Raw genomic sequence first — 22,464 nt, forward strand, 5'->3', positions numbered from 1 at the left:
ATTTCTTATTGCATCATAAAATCTGTCTAATTGTTCCTGCAGATTTAGATTATCAGCCAAAATATAATATCTCTGTATTAAAAGATAAATTAATTGCTACAATTAATAAATATTGTGTACTCTTACTAAAGGAAATACCATATCACACATTTTTGGTTTTACTCCATAGTCAGTATTTATTTGTTTGTTTGCTAATTTATTTATATCAATTAATATGGCTATCTATCCTGTCCCTGCATGGCTAAAAGAAATTAAAATACAATATAAGCACCACATATATTTAAATAAAAATTAAAAACATAACTCCTAGATAATTAACACTGAGTAGCTCCTGAAAATACAATTTGCCAATAACATAGGGTTGATTACTTTTCTGGCCCCTGTGCCAGAGCATGTCTCTCCTAATGGGATAGGTAGAGATGATGGAATAAAGCAATCCCTAATCCCATATTATATATGGTAGGCAATGGCAAACTACTTCTAAAATCCTGCCAAGCAAACTTCAGGGACTCTAGAGAGTCTCTTGGAGTCAACACTGACTCGAAAGCATCAACATAAAAAAAAAATTAAATCCAAAACTATGTGAACTAAGTAAATTTATACTTTATAATCTCGGTTTTTGCATTGTGCATACAATTTTGATATTATACAATGTAAACAAAAATAAGTATTTTAGGGGGAATTGTAGTAGAGATAATAGCAGACCAAATGTATTTTATGAGAACGCTTAGGTATTAGGTGAAATTGTATATAAAATAAATGGGGAAAATACAAATTTTATATAATCTTATGACAGTTGAACTCATAATTGGAAAAATATGACATTAAAAAAGTTTGTTCCCTTTAAACAATTTGTCTAAGTTGTATAGAAATGTCTAGTATATATTACTTCATATTACAAAGAAATTTAAAATACTAAAATAGTCTTTTAATATGTGGGTTTGAGTTCTTGCATTGTCATCCCTCTTTCCTTTTTTTTCATTTTATAGTAGGCTGACCTTTTCTTAGTAGTTAATCTATGAAATTTCTGGTCATGGCAAAACTGTGGATGATTTTGGTGTGTTTCTATTTCCTATTCATCACAACCTACTGTTGTGTCCAATATTAATTCTGACTCCCTTCACCAAGAAGAAACATTTTGAGTTCAATCATTTCCATATACATCTGGTAGCAATATTTTCTTTTCTGATGTTTTCCTTCTATAGAAGAAGATTTATCTGTGCTCAAGGGTTTTTCCCCCCTTATGGCAAAGTTCAATGTTCATCTTTTGAACAGTGGCAGTTTCAGCAGTGCTGCCTCTTTAAATTTCCTTAATGTTAACATTTAAGGTAATTTTAACAGCCTCCAGTAGTTACATTTCCTTAGAGAATAAATTGTTAAAACGATCATCTTACAGTGGCACTGACTATGAACTTTGTTACTTAACATAGAAAATTCTAATTGTAATGGGATTTTTTCCCTATTATGCAATTAATTACAGTGGTTCTACATAGTTTTATGTTTTAACTGTGTTAGGCAGGGATCTTTTTTTCACATATACAACTTTAGTAGTGCAATTCCTAATGTATTATTTTTTTCCAATCTGATTCTCCATTTCTAGATTTTAAAGTTGCATCATCTACTATTTTCTATTACATCCAATTTAAAAAATAGGAAGCTTGGAATTGTTAAGTGTTGTTCTAACAAAAAGATGGGAAATTTTTAACTTTCTGGTCCATTTTCTTCTGAAATCAGTGGATTCACAGTGGTTTAGATTCTCTATTGAGAGTCCAGAGGCTTAATCATTCTTAGTGATATAAGATGTTTATCATGTATCAGCATAGCAGATTTTTACCAAAGGTTTCATAAATAACTATGGTTGCAATAACATTTAACAAGAAAGATTGTTGACATTACAATAATGTATGTTGATTTTTTTTTTCAGCTTGAGGTACCAGGTGTAGAACAAAGCAATTTTATATGAATCTAATTTTGTTTTGGGAAAAGTGGAGTAAATAAGATTAAGAAGACTCTCAAGATTCACTAGTTTTGAGTTAACTTTGAAACCTAGGTAGTTTTTTAGTGCCAGGAGAGTAAGAGGTAGAAAATTCAGAAATGGGGGAAGGGAATGAGAAGTGGGAAAGAGAGTGGAAAGCTAGAAGAAACATTTTTCATGAAGAAACTGAGAATGCATAAAAGGAAAATGAGATAAAAGACATTAAGGTAGGTAAATGGAACAGAAAGGAAGAGAAGAAAAGAAGTGAAACAAGGGTAGTGTGAGTGTAGTAAAAGTGAGGAGAAAGAGGAAAAACAAATGATGACCTAGAATTGTCAGAGAACGCAACATATTGGAAAAGTAGAGAGAGAGATTTATTTATTTTTATAACCTGACCACATTCTTCTCAGAATTTGTCTTGGTAATATTGTCAGCAAGGAAGGAAAGACATAGCAATTCATCACTACTATTGATTGGGGAAGAGACATCATGCCTGCCATTACTGTTTGAAAACAGGATGGCTTTACAAAGGAAGAAGATGAAAAATTCAGAATGTGACCAAACAAGCTTGGGATTGTATGAGAGCTGCCCTTTCCTAAATGGCTAGTTCCATTTGTAGGACAAGAGAGGTGGTAGAATATAATAGCACCCGTCAGATACGATGTCTCAGAAAAATGTTAAGACTTGTTCTTCTTGTTCTTGAGTATAGGACATGTAATAATAGATTTAAACTTTCGGAGGTAAATTCTGACTGAATGTTAGAAAGTTTCTAAAATTAAGAATAGTTCAACAAACCAAATGTGCTCTCTCTCTTGTTAGATAGTTCAAGCTGGGGCAGATAGTTACTTTTCTGAAATGTTTTACAAGTAGGCCTAGCTTACTGATAACTTGAAGTGTTCACTTGAATGAAGTGTTAATACCATTTTATAACGTCTTGGTAAGGCCACACTTGGAATACTACATCCAGTTTTGGTCACCACGATGTAAAAAAGAAGTTGAGATTCTAGAAAGAGTACAGAGAAGAGCAACATAGATGATTAGGGGACTGGAGGCTAAAACATATAAAGAACGGTTGCTGGAATTGGATATGTCTAGTTTAATGAAGAGAAAGGACTAGGGGTGACATGAGAACAGTGTTCCAATATCTCAGGGGTTGCCACAAAGAAGAGGGAGTCAAACTATTTTCCAAAGCACCTGAAGACAGGACAAGAAGCAACAGATGGAAACTAATCAAGGCGAGAAGCAACCTAGAACTAAGGAGAAATTAGAACAATTAATCAGTGGAACAACCTGCCTCCAGAAGTTGTGAATGCTCCAACACTGGAAGTTTTTAAGAAGAGACTGGACAATCATTTGTCTGAAATGGTATAGGGTTTCCTGCCTTAGCAGGGGGTTGGACTAGAAGACCTCCAAGGTCCCTTCCATCATCATCATCATCATCATCATCATCATCATTGTTATTATTAATTGTTATTATTATTACAATTATTATTATTATTATTTCAATATTGAATTTACAAAGTTGCTGAAAAAGATTTATGACCAGTTCTCAAATTGCAGCCTTCACAGCATTCCTGCCCACATTCATATGATCACAAATGAGGCACTTAGCAACTCCCTTTACAATGGTCACTGTGTTCTGTAATCACATGATCATTATTTGCGACCTTCATACCCAGCTTCCAAAAAGCAAAGCCAATGGGAAATCTGGCAGGAAGTCATAAGTTATGGTCACGTGACATCATACGTAGTGAATGTGGGTGATTTGCTTAATGACCAGGGTCAGAACTTAGAATGTATAAGTCGGTACTGTCACGTGACATTGCACTTTATGATCGCATTGCTAATCAACAGAGTTGCTGGTTCTATTTGTAGTCAGTAAGTGAAAACTATCTGTATTTTAATTCCTGTACTTAGACTCAGTGGCCTAAGTACTTCTTCTAATACTGTGTTTGTACAATAATAGCTAATATCTTAATATATTATTAAAACAGGCCTGTCAGGAGCAATGTGAGAGAAGCCAGTTTCTCTTAGGCATGTAGACTTACTCAAGGCATGTAGACTTACTCAAGGCATGTAGACTTACTCAAAAACTTTTCTGTACTCATGATTACTTTTATGGAGAAAATTTAGGAATCCAATTGAAAGACTTTCATAGAGCAGAATTAACCTGTTGAGGTGCTTCATTTATTGTCAAAACAAAAGAATGTCAAGAATTAAATAATTATATGTATGATATTAGCTGATAAGACTGGATATGTTTTCTAAAGGAATATTAAGCCCTCATGCTTTAGTGCATAAGACAACTGCTAACTGATGGAAGTTAAATGTAGCCCTATCCCTGGTGTGACATTTATTGCATAAATGTCAACCATAAAGTTTTTTGCACCTTCTTTGGAAACATTTAGGACTTGCCTGTTCTCAGGTTTATACAGCTGAAACAGTTGTCTCTATTGCACTTAGAGAAATAGTTCCTTTATAAGCTACTAGGTCTAATATTTCAAAATTAAATGAAAGAGACATTACTTTTTGTAATTTGATATAATGCTAATATTTGCACAAAGAAAAAATGACTGAACTAGAATTTTCTTAAATTCGACTTTCAGATTTTCTCAGTTCCACATTAATACCTCTAAAATCTCTGCCAACAACAGAAAGTTCCCTGCTCTCTTGCTTACAAGTAACTTTATATGTCCTGTAACAAATAATTAAGGAAAAAGGTTATTTATTAAATCTGAGGCCAAACAAACATACAATAAAACATTCAGAACAATTGAAGTATATGCTTAAAATTACATAAACTCCAAAGAGCAGGGTGATTTTGATATAAGAAAGATGGGAAATTTTACCCATGTGCACCTGGATATTCAAATCTCAGACCATCTGCTTAAATTCTGCTAGGGTTTTATCAGGACACAGCATAAGTAAGACTGATTATAGCAAACAATGTATACAGTATCTGATTTTGGTTAATTAGTTTTTGCAGTGTGAATTTAATCTATTATTAAGGTAAGATGCGCCACAGATTTGCTGTGCCTAAGGTTTTATGTGTTATGTTGCACAAATCTCAAAAGAGATGCAGCTCAACTCTAATCTTGTTAGACCATTACAAGTTTAATGAAGGAATGTGTACTATTGTTTTTAGAAATTTAGATTTTACAGACTATAAAATTCCTGTGGATACAAGAATTTAATTCTTGTGTATTCTTGTGGACACACGACTAGGTTTCCTAGAGCAACATACCTATAACTTTGGTCTTAAATAACTTAATACAGATGGGACAAAATTCTCAAATCTATTAGAATAGTCATGCTTCAGTTCCATCTTTAAAATTATGTCATTTTGTGGGATTTCAGAGACCAAGCTTCTCTGTGTTATCCTTGTGTGAAATAGATCCCCATGAAGTCTGCATGGCCCCGTTTCTGTTGTCATCTAAGTAAGACTTAAAAACAGTTGTTTTCAAATATATTGTTATAGGAATATTTTTTCTTGCTCTTCTTGATTTTTCCTTCCCCAGTACAGTAACATAGAACTCTATATTATTTTGGACAGTTTTTAATTTCAATAAGCAAATCAAATGACATTATTAATACTGTACTGTTATTATGGGGCTGCAATGGCTCAGCAGTTAAAGACACAGAGCTTGTCAACTGGAAAGCTGGTTTGAGAGCTGAGTGCCGTGCATTGGGGAACTCCCGTTCCTTGCCCCAGCTCCTCCCCACCTACTGTAGCAGTTCAAAAGCATGCAAACGTGAGTACATCAATAGGTACCACGTTGTGGAAAGGTAACAGTGTTCCATGTGGCTTTGGCATATAGCCATGCTGGCCACATGACCAGCGGACAATGCTGGCTCCCTCAGCCAAGAAATGGAGATGAGCACTGCACCCTAGAATCAGACACAACTGGACAGGGAAACATTTACCTTTACTTTTATTACACATACTTATAGAGTCTGACTTGATTTATGATTTATTCATAACATTGTTTTTATACCTGAAAATAGGTAAGTTTTACTGGCTATCTCTTGTCTTATGTAAGCTAGTGTACTAGTTCCATCATGCTGGGTATCAATTTGCATTAATTATCACTTTTAGAAATACAGTGAATGATCATGTTACTCTGTTTCATCTGCCACGTCAATCATGAACTATCTGAGCTTGATCTGGGTTTATATTCAAGAATTGGCATTGTCTTGTTTCCCTCAATATTGACAGATTCTATAAATGCAGTCCACTCATATAAGCAGCTATACACATGATACCCAGTTTATTTTCAAGGCTAATTGGGGGAGATGAACCTGCAATAACCTGCAATTCCTGCAATTCTCAAGCCATGAAACTTTATACTAAATTCTCACAATCAAAATCATTTAACCTAAAATGAGGATCACAGAATTTTAACTTGCCCTTGAAACTGGTCAAAATCCTCCATAAAAATATTATGCAAGATGGTTGCAGTGAGGCTTTGGACAATAGTGTGTGTTGGCTAAATGCCGGTAAAAGAAAATCAGAATCTACATTAAACATTCTAAAGATGCTGAACATGAAATCAAACACAGACAAGAAAAGTATTTCAAGACATCTCTCAAGTGGGCTTGCTGAAGATTCCTAGTTGGCAAAAGAAAGAAAGTTTATTTTATTTTACATTTTAGTTTTTATATGGCCACCCAATTTAGTTTAGTTTAGTTTAGTTTAGTTTAGTTTAGTTTAGTTTAGTTTAGTTTAGTTTAGTTTAGTTTAGTTATGCATTATGAATATATATATTGAGAAAGCTGGACTGGAAGAAGATGGTTTTTAAAATGGAGAAAGAAATATCAATTGGGCTATATTGATGATACTACTTTGTTAGTTGACATGCTATAGAGAAGAAAGTCAAGGAGCAGAGTGAAAAAAATATACAGGCCAAATTAATAACAACAGTTACAACAACCAGCCTTAAAACTGACAATGAAGATATTGCAGTGAAACTTATTTTCTGCCTTTTAGGATCAACTATGAAAAGTAATGGAACAAGCAGTCCAAAAGTTGAGGGTTCTCCATCACTGGAGGCTTTTAAGACGAGACTGGACAGCCACTTGTCTGGAATGGGCAGGGTCTCCTGCTTGAGCAGGGGGTTGGACTAGAAGACCTCCAAGGTTCCTTCCAACTCTATTATTCTGTTAAAAATTTGCCAGAGATTAGCAATTAACAATTATCAATGAAATCCTTGGAAACGTTAATCAGATACTGGGATATGTCTACATCTACAAAGATCAGAATCATGCAAGAGGTGGCATTCCTGTTACACTCTATGGAAGCAAAATTTGGACTTTGAAGAAGCAGAGTAATCTATATTTCAAGTAAACATAAGAAAGTGCACATCTGTAACTATGTACATATAGTTTGTTACTCTGAACATAATTAAAATAGAAATAAATGGATAAATAAGTTAATCTCATAGAATTTCAACAATTGCACAGCAGGCTATGAAGTGCACTCACTCCAAATTTGTTTTCAAGACAATTCAAGACAATTCTTGCAAATAATAATAACTAAGAACATCTTGCAAGTTCCACATAAGAGAGTGCCAATAATTGGAAAATTCTATAGTGTGGTATTATTAAACATATCTCTAAGGCAGTAGGATATTCAAGAGAGTTGCAGTAGGTCATCTTAAATGATAGTCAGGTTCATATGGAAGCAGATGCTCCACTCTTTCTCACTTCGTAATCATTTGGGGTGGGTTGATATGAGGAAACCATCAGTTGGAAGTATATTTAACCTTGTGGCCCTAGTTACTTCATACAAAAGTCACAGGATGTGGTCAAACATTTTCTGCAGCCTAATTATAAAAATATAAGCCATTGAGTAAATGGTCATTTGTATAAGAGAGGGATAAGCATCCTTCCATTCCCTAATTACCAATTATTCCCTACAATTATGTAAATTTGTTTTATTTATCTCAGCAAATTAATTTTCCTTAATATGCAGTTACTGAGAAAAATGCCCACATCACATTGAAAGAAGACTATTTATTTATTTAAAGATTTTAAATGGCCACCCAATAAGAGTACAATCACGACTTGATCATCTATCAACATCATAATGCTATTATCTAGAACAATAATTGTTTGCATTTTGGTTTAGTGTTGAATTGTTAATTTTGAGATTTTTGAAAGCCTCACATATACTAAAGAAAAATTAATTTTCTGTCAAATAAATGCACATATTTGCATTTTCAGTAGGATACAGATTAACAATAGTTTCTGAGTCATTATGTGGAAGTTTAATATAGATTCTGAATGTAAAACAGGCAATGTAACATGAACATGGCCATGGTTGTTAATGGCTTGTTTTAGCTGGAAGCTATAAAATCATCCAAGGACTCTGTTGGTGTTGGAATAATAATTTACCTATACAATTACCACATGGTGGATTTTTGCAGCTCTAATTCTGTGTTATTAATAATGAATAAAATTGCAATTTTCTCAGGTTGCTCGGGGCAATGGGGAATTAGTTCAATGAATATTTCAGTGCATTATTTTAATCATAACTCCACAGATTTCAAGTGGCCTGTGTTTTATACTTTTAAGTTTACTCTTCTAAAGGATTCTAGTAATTAAAGTGAAAAATATTTGCTCTTAAGTCCACTCTATGATTTACAATTCTTTTTAAAAACACTAAAAAAAGCAAGAGGTGTCATTAATACTTGTAATTTGATACTGCATTTGTTAATGGGCTTCCTCTGATTAATGGCTTTTTTTTTGGTGGACAAAATATTCTGAGACGAGGCAGAATCCATGAATATTTAAATGAAAGTAAAGAAGTTATTGAATATTCTTATTTTAAGAATTCATATATTTGTTGTAGTTTGTTTGTAATCACGAAACAAATATGTACTTTATAGAGCTTTTTCCTAAACAATGGTACAGACAGAATTTACCTGTAGATGGTGATTACTTTCTCTTATTTTTTTTAAATTCCTTAGCCAACTGCATGATTTTTGGCGCTTAGATTACTGGGAAGATGATCTTCGCCGGCGGAGACGGTTTGTTCGCAATGCTTTTGGCTCCACCCATTCTGATGCATTGCTAAAAGCTGCTGGAGAATACGGTCAGTATCACTGTAACATTCTTACTGTCCTAAATGTAGTCAGAATTGTTATTAGGCTCCATTGGAGTGAAATTTGTCCATTTTTATTATAGTGATTTCTATTTTTTTACATTTAGCATTTTAGTTATCTTGTATAGCTAAATACATTTCAACATAGTTAACAATAATTTTCAAGCTTGTCCAGTTTACATTTTATTTAAATACAAACAGGACTGGGGACATTAGAATAATGTATACACATAAATGAAAAACTATAAATACAGTAATAATCCAGTTAGTTTTAGAAAACATATGGTTCATTGAATCCAAAGAAAGAGGTAGGGTTGTTTTTTTTTGACAAGGTTAATATAAAAGGGCTTTCACATTTCTTACTTTTATAAGTCTCTTTTATTTTAGAGAATACAGAGAGAAGCCTATTTTTGGAAGCAAAAAATTGAGAATAAGATAACCTTTCTGAAATGTACTCTGCTCTTAAAAGTGTTTCATTGTATGATTATAGAGACTTATTGCACTGCTTCAAGCTGGCAGTGTATATGGAGTATTATATGTATATATAAATTCCATTGTCAGAGTGAGCTAATAAATTTACAAATAGCAAATCACCTCCTATTAGAGATCTAATAAGCCAAACTTAAATGAAAGAATTTACAATCTCATTGAATTAATTGGGAATGTAAACCATTCCAGAAATTTATTCCACAGTACTAGCCTCTGTAGTTTGGTTGAATTATGTAAGTTTAGTAATTTAGTAATTTTATATACACTCTTTTGATCTCCAATTAATCTGATTTAACTTTATAAAAAATGACTAAAAGTTGGAAACCATGGAGAAAAGAGAAAAAGCCCTGCAATAGAAAAAAAATATGAAAAAAGAATGAAGAAACTATTTTGTAACTATATGCCTAATAATAGAAATCCTTGTTTATGTGCCACATTTTAATTCTTATCTCTTAAGCTCTATCAACAATTTTTATTTTGCTTTTAATGAAAATGATTCCTACTGAGCTATGTCAGACTGAATTTCATGGAACTCATATTTGAGTAGCATATAAGATTGCACAATTATAATTCTTGGAAGCTGCTACATTCAATGCCTTTCTCAGCCCTCTGTAGTATGGTTCGTGTTGCTTTCAGATCCCTTTGTTTCAACTAACTCTTTTCTGAAAATATAATTGAAACAGTATAAGTGCTGCTTCAGACTTGTTTAGATTAGTAAAATACTTTAAATGTTTTATATAGCATATTCTTAGATTTTATGATGCTGCTTCTCTAGAATGCCATGTATTGGGTCAAATTGCTCTGGTGTTCTTCAATAAATACATCGACTCACAGCAGCTTTCCATACTTTCATTCAGGAATTTTTGATGATATTAGAATATGAACCTTATAGCATTTGACTTGCAGAGCTTTACTTCTCACCAATCTTTATATGTCTTCAACCAAGGAGTCTGAAAGCAAAATTGTGTTACAGGCCATCCTAAGACACAACCGCTATTTTATTTTATTTTATTTCATGTCATTGTTATTTCTCTAATTTACGTTGAAGAACAAGAGGGAATAGATGCCATGGGGAAAAAATAGGACATTTCTTTAAAAAGTAATTTCTGATTAGTTTGAAGTACAGTATTGGTATAGACAAGATATGTACATCCTGCTGTTCTTTGCCTCTCTTCCCTTGACCCTTGTAGCAATGACTTTAATAGGGATTGCTACATGGGAGAGATTTTAACTTCCCTCCTCCGGTGAACTACACTCTGTGTCTTCTCTGGTGTGTGTGTACATACATACGTATATGCCTCCTTGTATGAATAGCCAAGTCTGACCCATCATGCCATGACAATTAAAAAAGGCTCCCTTAATACAAATTGATGTCATATGCTGTGCCTATGTTACCACAATCAGTCTTGCTTATTTGTAGTCTGAAACTAACAGAGGGCAAGAGCAGCAAGCCACATTTATGAAATGAGAGAACTGTTTGTTATTGTGCTTAAAAGGAGTTTTTTTTTTAAAGATTGTGATCTAGCTTAATCATAAGAATGTCATACAGATTAGCCATTGATATTTCTCCTCGTACATTTATTTCCCATGATACCATGTACCTGGAGAAATATAGATAGTGTCATTACTGTTTATATTACAGGTCACAGTGGAAAGATGTTATCTTTTGCAATTTTAAAGTCCTTTTTTTTTCCCTAAAGCTTTCAGTATCAAAATTAAGAACAGTCTTCCAGAAGAATTTAAAACAGCTTTCACTGAGATTAAGTCCAGAGAAGTTTTACCTTGATGGGAGGGAGGGGGTGTTTTTGGAGGCTTGTACTTATGGATTTTAATATTAAAACTTTTACTTGACCCAACTGTATAAGAAAACATCCTTAACACTGATGTTATTTTTATACCTCCTGGTGATACTAATGAGTTGAATAATTTATGAGGTTGTCATGTAAAAAGGATTTGGTGCAGTTTGATGTATTTTCAACCTCTGGTGCTGGAATGTGATTAATAAAGAGCTAGAGGCACAGCATCCCCCCCCCCCATGGGGGCTTAACTTTCATTAGGGATTTTTCATCAGTTTTATTTTGATCATTTTATATCTCTTTTTTAATACCAGAATCACAGATAAGTACTATAGAGAAAACCATTGATTTTTTGTTACGTAAAAAGTTGCAAGTTACATAAGGTAATTCACTGTCCACAAATATCTTCATAGTAGAAACAAACAAACAAAATAATTATATTATAGTTTTTTTTAAAAAAAAAAATTTAAATGGTAGCATAAATACTGCTTTACATTTCTATGTAGAATAGACTGACAGTTATCACTGTGTGGAGGGAATTGTGATTAAATATCACAGCCAAGAAATGTTTAGTCAGAGCCTAAGTCAGCAAGCTCATCTGGGTCTGTGATCAAAGGCGTCAGCTTAAATAGGTCTGATCAGGCATTGCAGACAAGGGCAGGCAGCCTCAGCTGAGCAAAAAAATCACAGAGCAAAGATGACAAAATTAATCAGTCAATTCTTTGGCAATAAATAACAAGATATGCTGAGGTCTGCAGATGAGAGAATTTCTAGGTTCTGCGGAGATGCATCTACTTAATGCCTGATTTATCTAAGCTTGCATAGCCATCAAGACATGACCTTGATGAATAAAAGAGCACTCTCTAACTAATCTAGACTTAAATCACTATTGATAGTGAACACATGGTATATAATAGTATTATGATGCTAACTGATCAAGGAACACAGGAGTTTTTTGGAAATAACCTCTCTATGGATTTTGTACTTGCTCAAGGGAGGAGTGGCAGATATTACCTAAAGAGGTAAAACATTAAAATTTAGTGAAAATGTTTCAGATAATATGAGAACCTGAGAACTAAACAGCATTAAGTTATTCATTTTCATTCATTCAATTAAAATTTCAATTGTTTGTATAACATTTTGTACAGAATTTTTTTAAAAATAGCATTCCACATTAAATTCTTTTTACTGTACTGTATTTCATATTACCTTTCTATAGTAGTTTTGTTAATTAAACGGTTTTGTTATTGCCACAGGCAGTTTACAAAATCATCCTGATCCATGTAGAGAACTGTTTATATAACTGACTATGTGATTGCTTGACGAAACTTAACATGAATCTCAAATCTCAAAGCTTGCAAATCCACACTCACAAATTTCTTTAAAACTCGAACCTTTGGAAAGAAAATTTGTAGGATTGCCTTTTCTATACAAATATATGCTTTTAGAAGTGCTTTATGCATTGGGATAGAGGAATTAGATGGAATGGCTGAATTGAGGTGTAGCTTAGAAACTTGGTTATTCAATACACCAACCCTGATTCTGACTCTGGATGTTGATCTTCACATCTCTTTGTAAACTAATGAAGTAAATCATTTTAATTAACTAGGATTGGAGTAAAAAAAATGCTCCAAAGATGAAAGTGGAAGGCAGTCCCTCACTGGTCCTTACCACTTTTATCCATGGAGGATGTTGTTCTAGATTCTCCTTTTTACCACGCGTTGTCTTCCAGGTTTCGTCAGTCTCTTCTATTTTTCAATCTAATAAGGATGATCTTAGAGGAAGCAATGAAAATGAGAAAAGCATGTAAACCTACTTCACTTAAAAAGCTTTCTAGTTTTTGTTTTTGTTTGCAGGTTTGTTTGGGTTTGAGTCTTGTATTGTATTGGTACCACTAAGTACCAAATTGAAAAGTGATAATTGGGGGGAAATGATGTGGTAGGGTGTAAAAATAACTTCCTCCCTTAGATTTGAATTAATCTGAGTTAACATTTACAGTTAACATTTTCCTTAAAATAAATTTTATCATTATTTTCCAAACAATTTTGTTTGTTGTATTATGTTGTGATTGCATAATTTGCAAATTTATTATAATTGGCTATTACATAGTCAATAATATATTTTGGGTTATTTCAGAAATAATTCTCTCAGTATAAACATTTAATAAGTTTTTTGCCTTTCAAAATAAACCAGATTTCTGTTAAAGTTACATTTCAAACTTGTATTTAGAAGAAGGAAGAAAATGCTGTAAAAATTAAATAGTGAAAATACTGCATGGCTTTGAAAGCCAGTACACTCTATTAGCAAAACTGTCAATATAAAAAGTGCATTCCATTTCCACCTCCTCCTCTAATAACCTTTTCTATGTTACTCACAGACAGTTCACATAATCAGAGTATATTGTCAGCTTACTGGAGTTGGGGAAGCATGAAATGAAAATCACTTTAATATTGATCCAATTCTTTCTTGCAAGTGTCCTTGATGTCCTTTTCTACTGAACAGTAGCTATTTGTTTTATTTAGGGAAATAACTTGGTTATGACTGCTCTTTGCAAAATGTATTTCAAGGCAATTATTATTAAAATAGTTTTTTGCAGTTTATTATTTTCCCATATAATTTTTTTACAATATAGTGGCGCGAAATCACAAGTAGTCACCATCTTATTTACCAGTCTATGTTATAAGACAGCACTCTCGTAGCTTAAGATACGATGAAATTGTGTGTGTGTGTGTGTGTGTGTGTGTGTGTGTGTACATATAAAATATATATAAAATTTTTATTGATAATTGCAACATGAAGTCTGTATCTGTCCAACCATCTTGGTACTAAATTCCTTATGTAACTAAACACTGAAGAATAAGATAACATTCAACATTTTAGATATCTTTTTTTCACATAGCATGCAAATTAAATTGTTTTTAAAATAATTTGAATCCAATATTTCATGTTAAATTCTGGAATGTCACCTATAATATTTATCTTTAGTTTTTAATTTTAGATTATATAACAGGATCTTTTCTTTCTTTCTTTCTTTCTTTCTTTCTTTCTTTCTTTCTTTCTTTCTTTCTTTCTTTCTCTTTCTCTCTCTCTTTCTCTCTCTCTCTCTTTAAATTGCAATTTTCTCTTATGTTAAATGGCAAATAGATCTCTTCTAGTAAATATAATTTCAGATATTCACCTTGGAGAGTCCTAGCAATACTCTAACTCATTTTCTTTAAAAATCTCTTTCAAAATAAATCAACTTTTTTTGCTAATTCAGCATGTGATAGGATTTTATAGATATAGTTTTCATGGTGCCTCAGCAAAAAAAAAGTGTTAAATGAACCTGAACATTTTTAGAGACGATGATGGTTAAGTGATTTGTTATGATTATATTAAATGTTTGGTACTTTATAGATCCATAGTATTTCCAAATATATGGAAATAAGTTGAAACTTTTAGAAAAGATTGAACTAAGCACCAAAGATTCCACAGTTCAAACCCTGAGCTAGATATGTTCTTTTCTGTTGGTCTCAAGAATATTTTTTAAATCGACATACATTTATTGGCTATTTCAAACATGGAGTAAAGAATTGGAATATCTATAAAACCATGGCAATAGCCTCAGGTTCTTAAAAATGCTGAAATAGTATCTACAGATTTGAGATCTATTTAATATTGTATTTAGGGTATATTGGACTCCTTAAAGAATGTATTTGATTTGATTTTTTTATGCTGGAGGCATAAGAAATTAGAGTGCTTACTGACCCATATGATATGATCATGCAATCTTTTAATATTTTGGGGGATAATGTATTAATATAAATTAGTAAATTTATGCAGAAACATTTAAATGTTAAAGATGTTAATATAATGATCAATTATATACCACATCTTTAGAATGTGACTGTTTATTGGAAAGTGTTGGTTGCATCAAGAATTGGGAAAGTGGAGTGTTAAAAAATTATATTAAGAAATTGTAAAAGTGTTATTATTGCAAATGTCAAGGAATGGTGTCAGTAATGTGTGATCTATCTATTTAAAAAAGCAATTTGCTATTTATCAAAGGATGTAGCAATATGTATTACTATGGCAGAGATTCTTGATATCTTACAATAATAACTTGTATTCACTATATTGTAATAGTGAATCCATTGGTAAACCCATGACTACTGATAAGTATGAAATATAAGATTTGTTCTTTTTTTCTACTTCTTTTTAGCTATATGAAGTTTTCATTTTTAAAAAAGATTTTTGTTTCAAAAAATAAACATAAAAAGTAAAGGATGAATTTTTTTTAAAGAATAAGGCTTGCAATAATATTGATAAATATGTGATAATCAGTAATAAATTAATGATAATAATAGTGCAATTTAACCAATATCACAACCTCAAGCCTGAAATTTGGCAGTTTTTTTAAAAATACCATAAATTCATGGAGCATGACTATCAAAGATAGTTTATTAGTTGTGATGACTACATAATTACTTCCACTTCAGGAGAAACATGCCTCTCAATATATCTTACAGGAAAGACAAATGAGAAGCTTCTTTTGTATGTCCTTTTGACATCAGGTTATATTGGGAACAAAATACTGAATTGCAGATCTAGAATAGGAAATAAATCAAAGTATTTTCCTACTTAGTTTACCACTGTTTTCTTTAACTGGTAATCATACTGTATTGTATTGTATTGTATCACCTTCTACATTTAATGCAGAAGGAAAAGCATCAAGAAGTGAGAAATAATAGTATGCTTTTATGTCCCCATCTGAACAAAACTGTTGCATGAAATGTTTTACAAATGTATGCTATATATTTACTGCTTTTCAAAAAGGTGTTTTTATTTTCTGCCACTTTACCAAACTGAATTGTAATGCTCTATTTCCTGATCTTCTAATACGAGATAAAAAACAGCAACATCTTACATTCTTAGTTAAAAGAAGAATTTTATATAGAGTTATTTAAAATCAGAGGGCATTAGAAACTGTAGGAGTTCAGTCATATTCAATTCAATCTCATATGGACAATTATGATTTCAGGATGGTTTTGTATAAAGAATAAGGTAAGCTACTTTAAATTCTTAGGATGAATACTTGTGAAAAGCAATGGTTTTAATGTTATTGCCTTTATCGCCTTGATGTTTTAATTCTTACTGATCACAGTAATACAATACTGATAAACTGGCAAAAAGGTTTAGAATGGATTTCAGATTGCAGCTCAAGAACCATGCAGTTAGGACCCCTAGAATTTCAGGTAGAATGAAGCCAAGGAGAACTTAAGATATTCTTGAGAATTTGTAAAGAACTTGCTAGTGAAGTGCACCAAATTGGGATCTTACATCCTGATATATAGTAGTTCTATAAGGTCAGTACCTTCTTCTGGTGTATTCTTAGATCATCAGACTCAGTTAGCAAGATACCCTTTGGTTGTTGTTGTTGTTGTTGTTTTGCTAATACCAGAATAATGATATGTTTGGCAGGAATCAGGCCAGATTTTTTTTAGTTTATGGCACACCCAGTTGTGAAGAAATCCAAATGCCTTCTTGCCATATTTCTCAGTTTCATCCTGATAGTATGCTGCAGTCATATGATTATACTTTGAATGTCTTTATTTTACACTTACCTTATAATCATAGAACAATACAATAATAAATGAACCAAAAATAATATTGCTTAGAAAAAAATGTATACTATAACAGGTAGTGAAATAATGGTATTTTTATGAAGACTACTTATGACTATTTCAGAACTTAAGACAGTAAAAGTTGCACACTGACTTAGTAGTTTCAGAAAGAAGCAAGAGGAAAGTTTCACCTTACAATTTTATTGTGTAAAATATTTTTTTTTTACTTGAGCTCATTGTTTTATTGTTAATGGGACAAACTTTCGGTATGTTGACACACATTTAGAAGCCACACAAAGCTGTAAAATATAAGAAAAAGCATTCTTTAAGGAAAGAAATCACCCCATGAAGCTGATTTCCAGATGTTTGGAAACATTAGAATGTCCTGTCAGTACATTTAGGTAACACTAAAATGAGTTAACTTTCCATTCTGCCAGTCCTCTTCAAAGATGAAAGGAAAATCACTGCATAAATTGCCTTATCTATAATTCACTGAAGTAAGCTGTGGAATGAATTCTGAAAGAAGCAGAATTCTCTTTTGGTTAGTATCGCAGCTACTAAACTAACTGTACTGTTATTTCCACTTTACCTTTAAAATGAAATTAGTGACTTTAAAGTCAAATAGATGTTAATGAATTATGATGTTGAGTAGTTTGTTTGAACTGAGTTGTGTGTTTGACTTAGATTTGGATGTGAAATTTTGTGCATTTTTACCCTTCAGTCAACTCATGTCTAAAATCAGCCACATACTGTCTGTGCATTTATTCAAGTAGCCTTGAACTGACTTCTAATAGTTATGGACACAGCAGGTAATCTTTGATGTTTAGCTTGCATACCTAGAACCAGCTGTGACCTAAAGAATCTAAATGAGAATTTACAAGTTTAAATGACATTTTAGAAGAAAATATGGATGTTACTCAAATCAATGTTGATGTGTCAAATGCTTTTTTAAAAAGTTTGTCTGTTTTTCTATTTTATGGTTGTTTTCTCGTTCTTTATGAAATGTATGCATAGAAAGGAAAAGAGGAGAGGAAAATGCAGACAAAGAGGGAGGGAGGGAGGGAGAGAGAGAGAGAGAGAGAGAGAGAGAGAGAGAGAAAAGAAAAGGTTCTTATTAAATTGAATAAATGGCCCATTTTGTTTGGTTTCATAAGAGTTTTGGTTTACTATTCAACATACTTTTAAGTCACCTCTAGACAAGCTGGGTGGCCCATAAATCTAATATGCTCTACCTACTAATAATACCTTTTATTTCAATGCATCTAATTCAATTTTTCTTTTTATTATTGTTATTTTATTTAAAAAAATAGTGATCTACTGTGGATGTAATTTTTCATTCCCCTTTTACTGATTAATTATATAAAACTATACTTTTCATTTTTTTTAAAAAGTTAGTAGGTAGATTGTGTCTATAACCAACCAAACTTCATAATTGACAAATGTGCCATGAAAGTGGATGATTACATAGGTTCGTGCCTCGTGCATTTTATCAATAGAATTATTTAGTATAATGTTCCTTTTGATCCAAGTGAGTGCCTTTAGTGTCATTGATTCATAAGCCAAGGTATAGAAATATCTAAAAAAAAATCTTCCATGGTCCAACTAAATTTTTCTCAAAACCATTAGGGCTAATTCTGTCAATATAGTTAGTACAAGATATGCAGCGGTTTGAAACATACCTTGTGTACCTTATTATTTCTCTATACTATGATTTCCTAATAAATTTAATTTTAATCCATCAATGGTATATTTTCCATCCATTATTTTTCTGTCTTTTACATTTACATTTATGCTGAATTAATACAGTTGTAATCTGCAACAAATAACATAATAAAGATTGATGATAAAATTTGGCTAGGTCAAAATATGTCCTAGACCTTAATTGTTCATTGCAATGGTAGTGTAGTGTTGTATTCCATTATATCTGGTACAAAAACATTAGAAAATCATATATTGTTATTTTAGAAATTGAAAATATTTAAAGAAAGCAAGCAGGAAATGGGGAAAAAATACAAGTATCTCTAAAGTTGCATGCAGTTTTCCAGAAGACCAAGAAATGTCTTTGTTGTTACACCCCAAAAAATAATAATAATCATTTGTGCATTTCACTTAAATTCATGTAATTAACAGGAAATTTGAATGTCATCCCCCGAGTTCCTAAAAAAGAATACAGATCAGATTTTAAGGCACAGTAAATTAAAATGAATCTGCATTTGCAATCATTTAAATGTACCAAATTTAGAATGAAAATTTAAGTAATCTTTTTCATTTATCTATGACAGTTTAAATTCTGAAAATAGAAAAACAGATAAATATTTTATCTAACTCTTTGATTAGTTACTTGGCTTGTGGTCTGAAATAAAAAATAACCAAAATACTGCCATTAATATTAAAATTCAGAAGGCAGGCCTATATTACAAAATATGTGCTTAAAGTATTTTTGATTAAATATTGAATGTGGAACACAATAACTACAGTCTAAATGCTATATATAAAACAGAAATGTAGATGTGTTTATGCCATGTATTAGAATAAAGTTGTAAAATAATGAAATTATTTTATAAACCTCAAGGCTTGTTAATGTCTTACTTAATGCTGACTACCTTATATCAATTAAGTAACATTGTTTATTATTTGATATATTTTACAACGTTTAAATATACATTCAAATTAACATTATTAAAGGAGTGTTTTATTTTAAAGTGTGCTAGTTCTGTTCTAAGTGTAACAGGAATTTGCAAGAGGTTCCAATTTGAATATTAAATAGTCAAGATTCTTGATATATTTAAAGACTAAAAATAAATAAAAAACAACAGTAGACAAATCCAATCATTATTCCAAAATGCAATTAGGATCTCGGCCAATGTTTAATGAAATAAAAATAAAGGTCCAAAACCTTACAATCATAATCAAGGAAGCTTATTATTAGCAATATCCTTTCATAAAATGTTAATGATAATGTACATATATGCATATGCATATACATATTTATTGATTGATTGCCTCATCACATAGAGATCATCTTCACCAGAACTAATATCAATTTTTAATCTGAATGCTTAATTATAAAAATGCTAAATAGTCACAATGTTGGCCTTTATTATATCATGTTCAGTGTTAGTATTATTAGCTATGCATAATTCAAAACAAATGCATTTTCAAACTGATTCTGTGCCCTTCTGCTTTGAAAAAGAAAAATATTGTCTTTCGAGAATACCTCTTTAAAATTATATAACTAGACTATCTTTAACAAATCTGCTCAGAACATATTGCATATTACAGGATACAAGGTAATGCAGTGGTTTATTGAAGCTGCTTGTTAATTTCTTGATGAATGTATAGTGAGGCCAAAAAGTCCATTCAGTATAGCATGTTTCTGAAGATAGATGATCTCAAATAAATTCTGTGCCCAATCAAAGTTTGATTTGTTAGGTGTTAAACCATTTCTTTGTAAGGACAGTGTTTATAAACCTTGTAATGAGCCAGCCCCCTGTGACATTATAGTTCTTTCTGTAATTTTGATAAATTGAATTCTAATTCATAAAGGATACATTGATTGAAGGGTAGCTTTCGGTGTCCTACACTGTCATTTAGATAAATGTTTATTACATTGTGACAAACTGAATGATAGAGAATGACAAAAAAAACCTGCAGTTTCAATCATACTAAAGAACCCAAGCAATTCTTTAAAAAATGTATTTTTCATATTGTAAAACAAAATTAATTTCAAAAAGATTTATATGAATTGTTAAACTGCACATTGAGCAAATTCAACTAAATGACTACTGCATTTCTAGTGCATGTGCCTTATTAGGTTGTTATAACATAGGAACTGCCAGTAGTGTGATACTTTCTTTTTTATGGTTTTATCTTTTATTTTGAAGTTTACATAATAATAACCAATAATCCTAACCCATTTTTGTCTAAAACGTGATATCTGTTTTTTGTAAAGGTTTGAAAACATATTTTGAATTACAAATTAATTCCATTAATTTTGTATTTGAAAACATTTAATGGATGTTCAGACTAAACTGAAATGTTGAATGAAAGCAATGTTTATTTTACAGGAACTGAAGAAGATGTGGTGAAATCAAAGAAAACCTTTCGAAGTCAAGCTGTAGTCAACCAAAATACTGAAACTGAACTCATGCTAGAAGGGGATGATGATGCTGTCAGTCTGTTGCAAGAAAAGGAGATTGATAATCTTGCAGGTATCAAAAAATTATTGCTATTACAAATCTAATTAGAATACTTGATCTAAAAATTCAACTTTTGGCAAAAAGAAAGTTATCATCTATCTCCTATATTTTGGAAAGATTTTGCTGCCTATAGAATTTGGTACAGTTGCTATTTAAGATCTTGGTTAGTGTAATATGTTTTATTGAATCTGGTCACTAATCATTACAGTCATTATACACATACTGAATTAAGCTTTATCTAGCACAAAAATAAGATTATATATATATAAGTCTTTGGTTATTTGGGTTTTCTCCCGCATAAAATTAGAAGTGTCTTGGCCAAGACACTTCCAATTTTATGCGGGAGAAAACCCGAATAACCAAAGACCTACATACAAACACCCGCGAAAACCTCAGAAAACAAATATATATATATATATATAACCACGCCCCCTCCGGTCCACTGAAAATCCTCTCTCCATGGAACCAGTCCCTGGTGCCCAAAAGATTGGGGGCTGCTGGCCTCGGGAACAGACACAGAGCTGCATAATGGACAGAGCGAGAGGCTCAAAAAGGACTCTCCCTAACTTCTCAGATTGCAAAGGAGAAGGCAGCAGAATTATACTTTCAGACTTGCAAGATTGATGTCAGCCTTATTAGGAAGAGCTGATGGGAATCATGGCCATATAAGCTAATACTACTTTATTGTAAAGCTACATTAACAGAAGTCTGAAAGTACAATTCTCCTGCTGTCACCATTATAGCCAGTAACTTAGTGAGGGCCCCTTATGAGTCTCTTGCTCTTCTCACACTGCAGCTATGGGCTAAGCTTCCTTTTATCTGCCCATTCTCTGGGTAGTATGTCTTCTCCTGGTCTCCCAAGATCATTCTTACATATCATTACAGTATCCAAAATGATGTGAGAAACTGAGCTAATTTATCTTTTCATATAGTTCCTTCCCCAGAAAACAATTTTGTAGCATTTTCTTTGAAGTTGCAGTATGAGCACCTTCCTATTGGTGGAAATACTCGCTTTATCCCATCTCCCCGGATTTTCCTTCTATATCCATGAGCAATTAGACAGTTAGTTGTTTTTATCCTTTTCCACAATCATTGATTTGTTTCTTTCTCACTCACTTAAAAAATAAACAGGACAAAGAAATAGGAAAGATGAATATGAGGTCAGGGTCCAGGCTGAAGCACTGATTTTTATGCTCTTCTAATTCTTGCTCACCCTTCTACCAAAATCCCAAGGATATGAGAACACTTATGTGGGAATATAAAAATGGAATAGAGTGGAACTAGCATAAGGCTGATGACT

At 32.1% G+C, this 22,464-nt stretch overlaps 1 protein-coding gene across 1 annotated transcript in view; it reads left to right on the plus strand.

Moving 5' to 3' along the window:
- LOC107287655 (neurobeachin) overlaps window positions 1-22,215 on the plus strand; it is a 129,544-nt gene extending 107,329 nt beyond the window's left edge. Inside the window, exons 23-25 of the mRNA XM_015816182.1 lie at window positions 8,944-9,068; window positions 21,033-21,176; window positions 22,097-22,215. Of these exons, the coding sequence (XP_015671668.1) occupies window positions 8,944-9,068; window positions 21,033-21,176; window positions 22,097-22,215 (388 nt within the window). The remainder of the gene's footprint in view (window positions 1-8,943; window positions 9,069-21,032; window positions 21,177-22,096) is intronic.
- Window positions 22,216-22,464: the final 249 nt, after the last annotated feature.

The sequence above is a fragment of the Protobothrops mucrosquamatus genome, unplaced genomic scaffold (genome assembly GCF_001527695.2).
Source record: "Protobothrops mucrosquamatus isolate PMUCROS unplaced genomic scaffold, P.Mucros_1.0 scaffold411, whole genome shotgun sequence".
Taxonomy (NCBI): Eukaryota; Metazoa; Chordata; class Lepidosauria; order Squamata; family Viperidae; genus Protobothrops; species Protobothrops mucrosquamatus.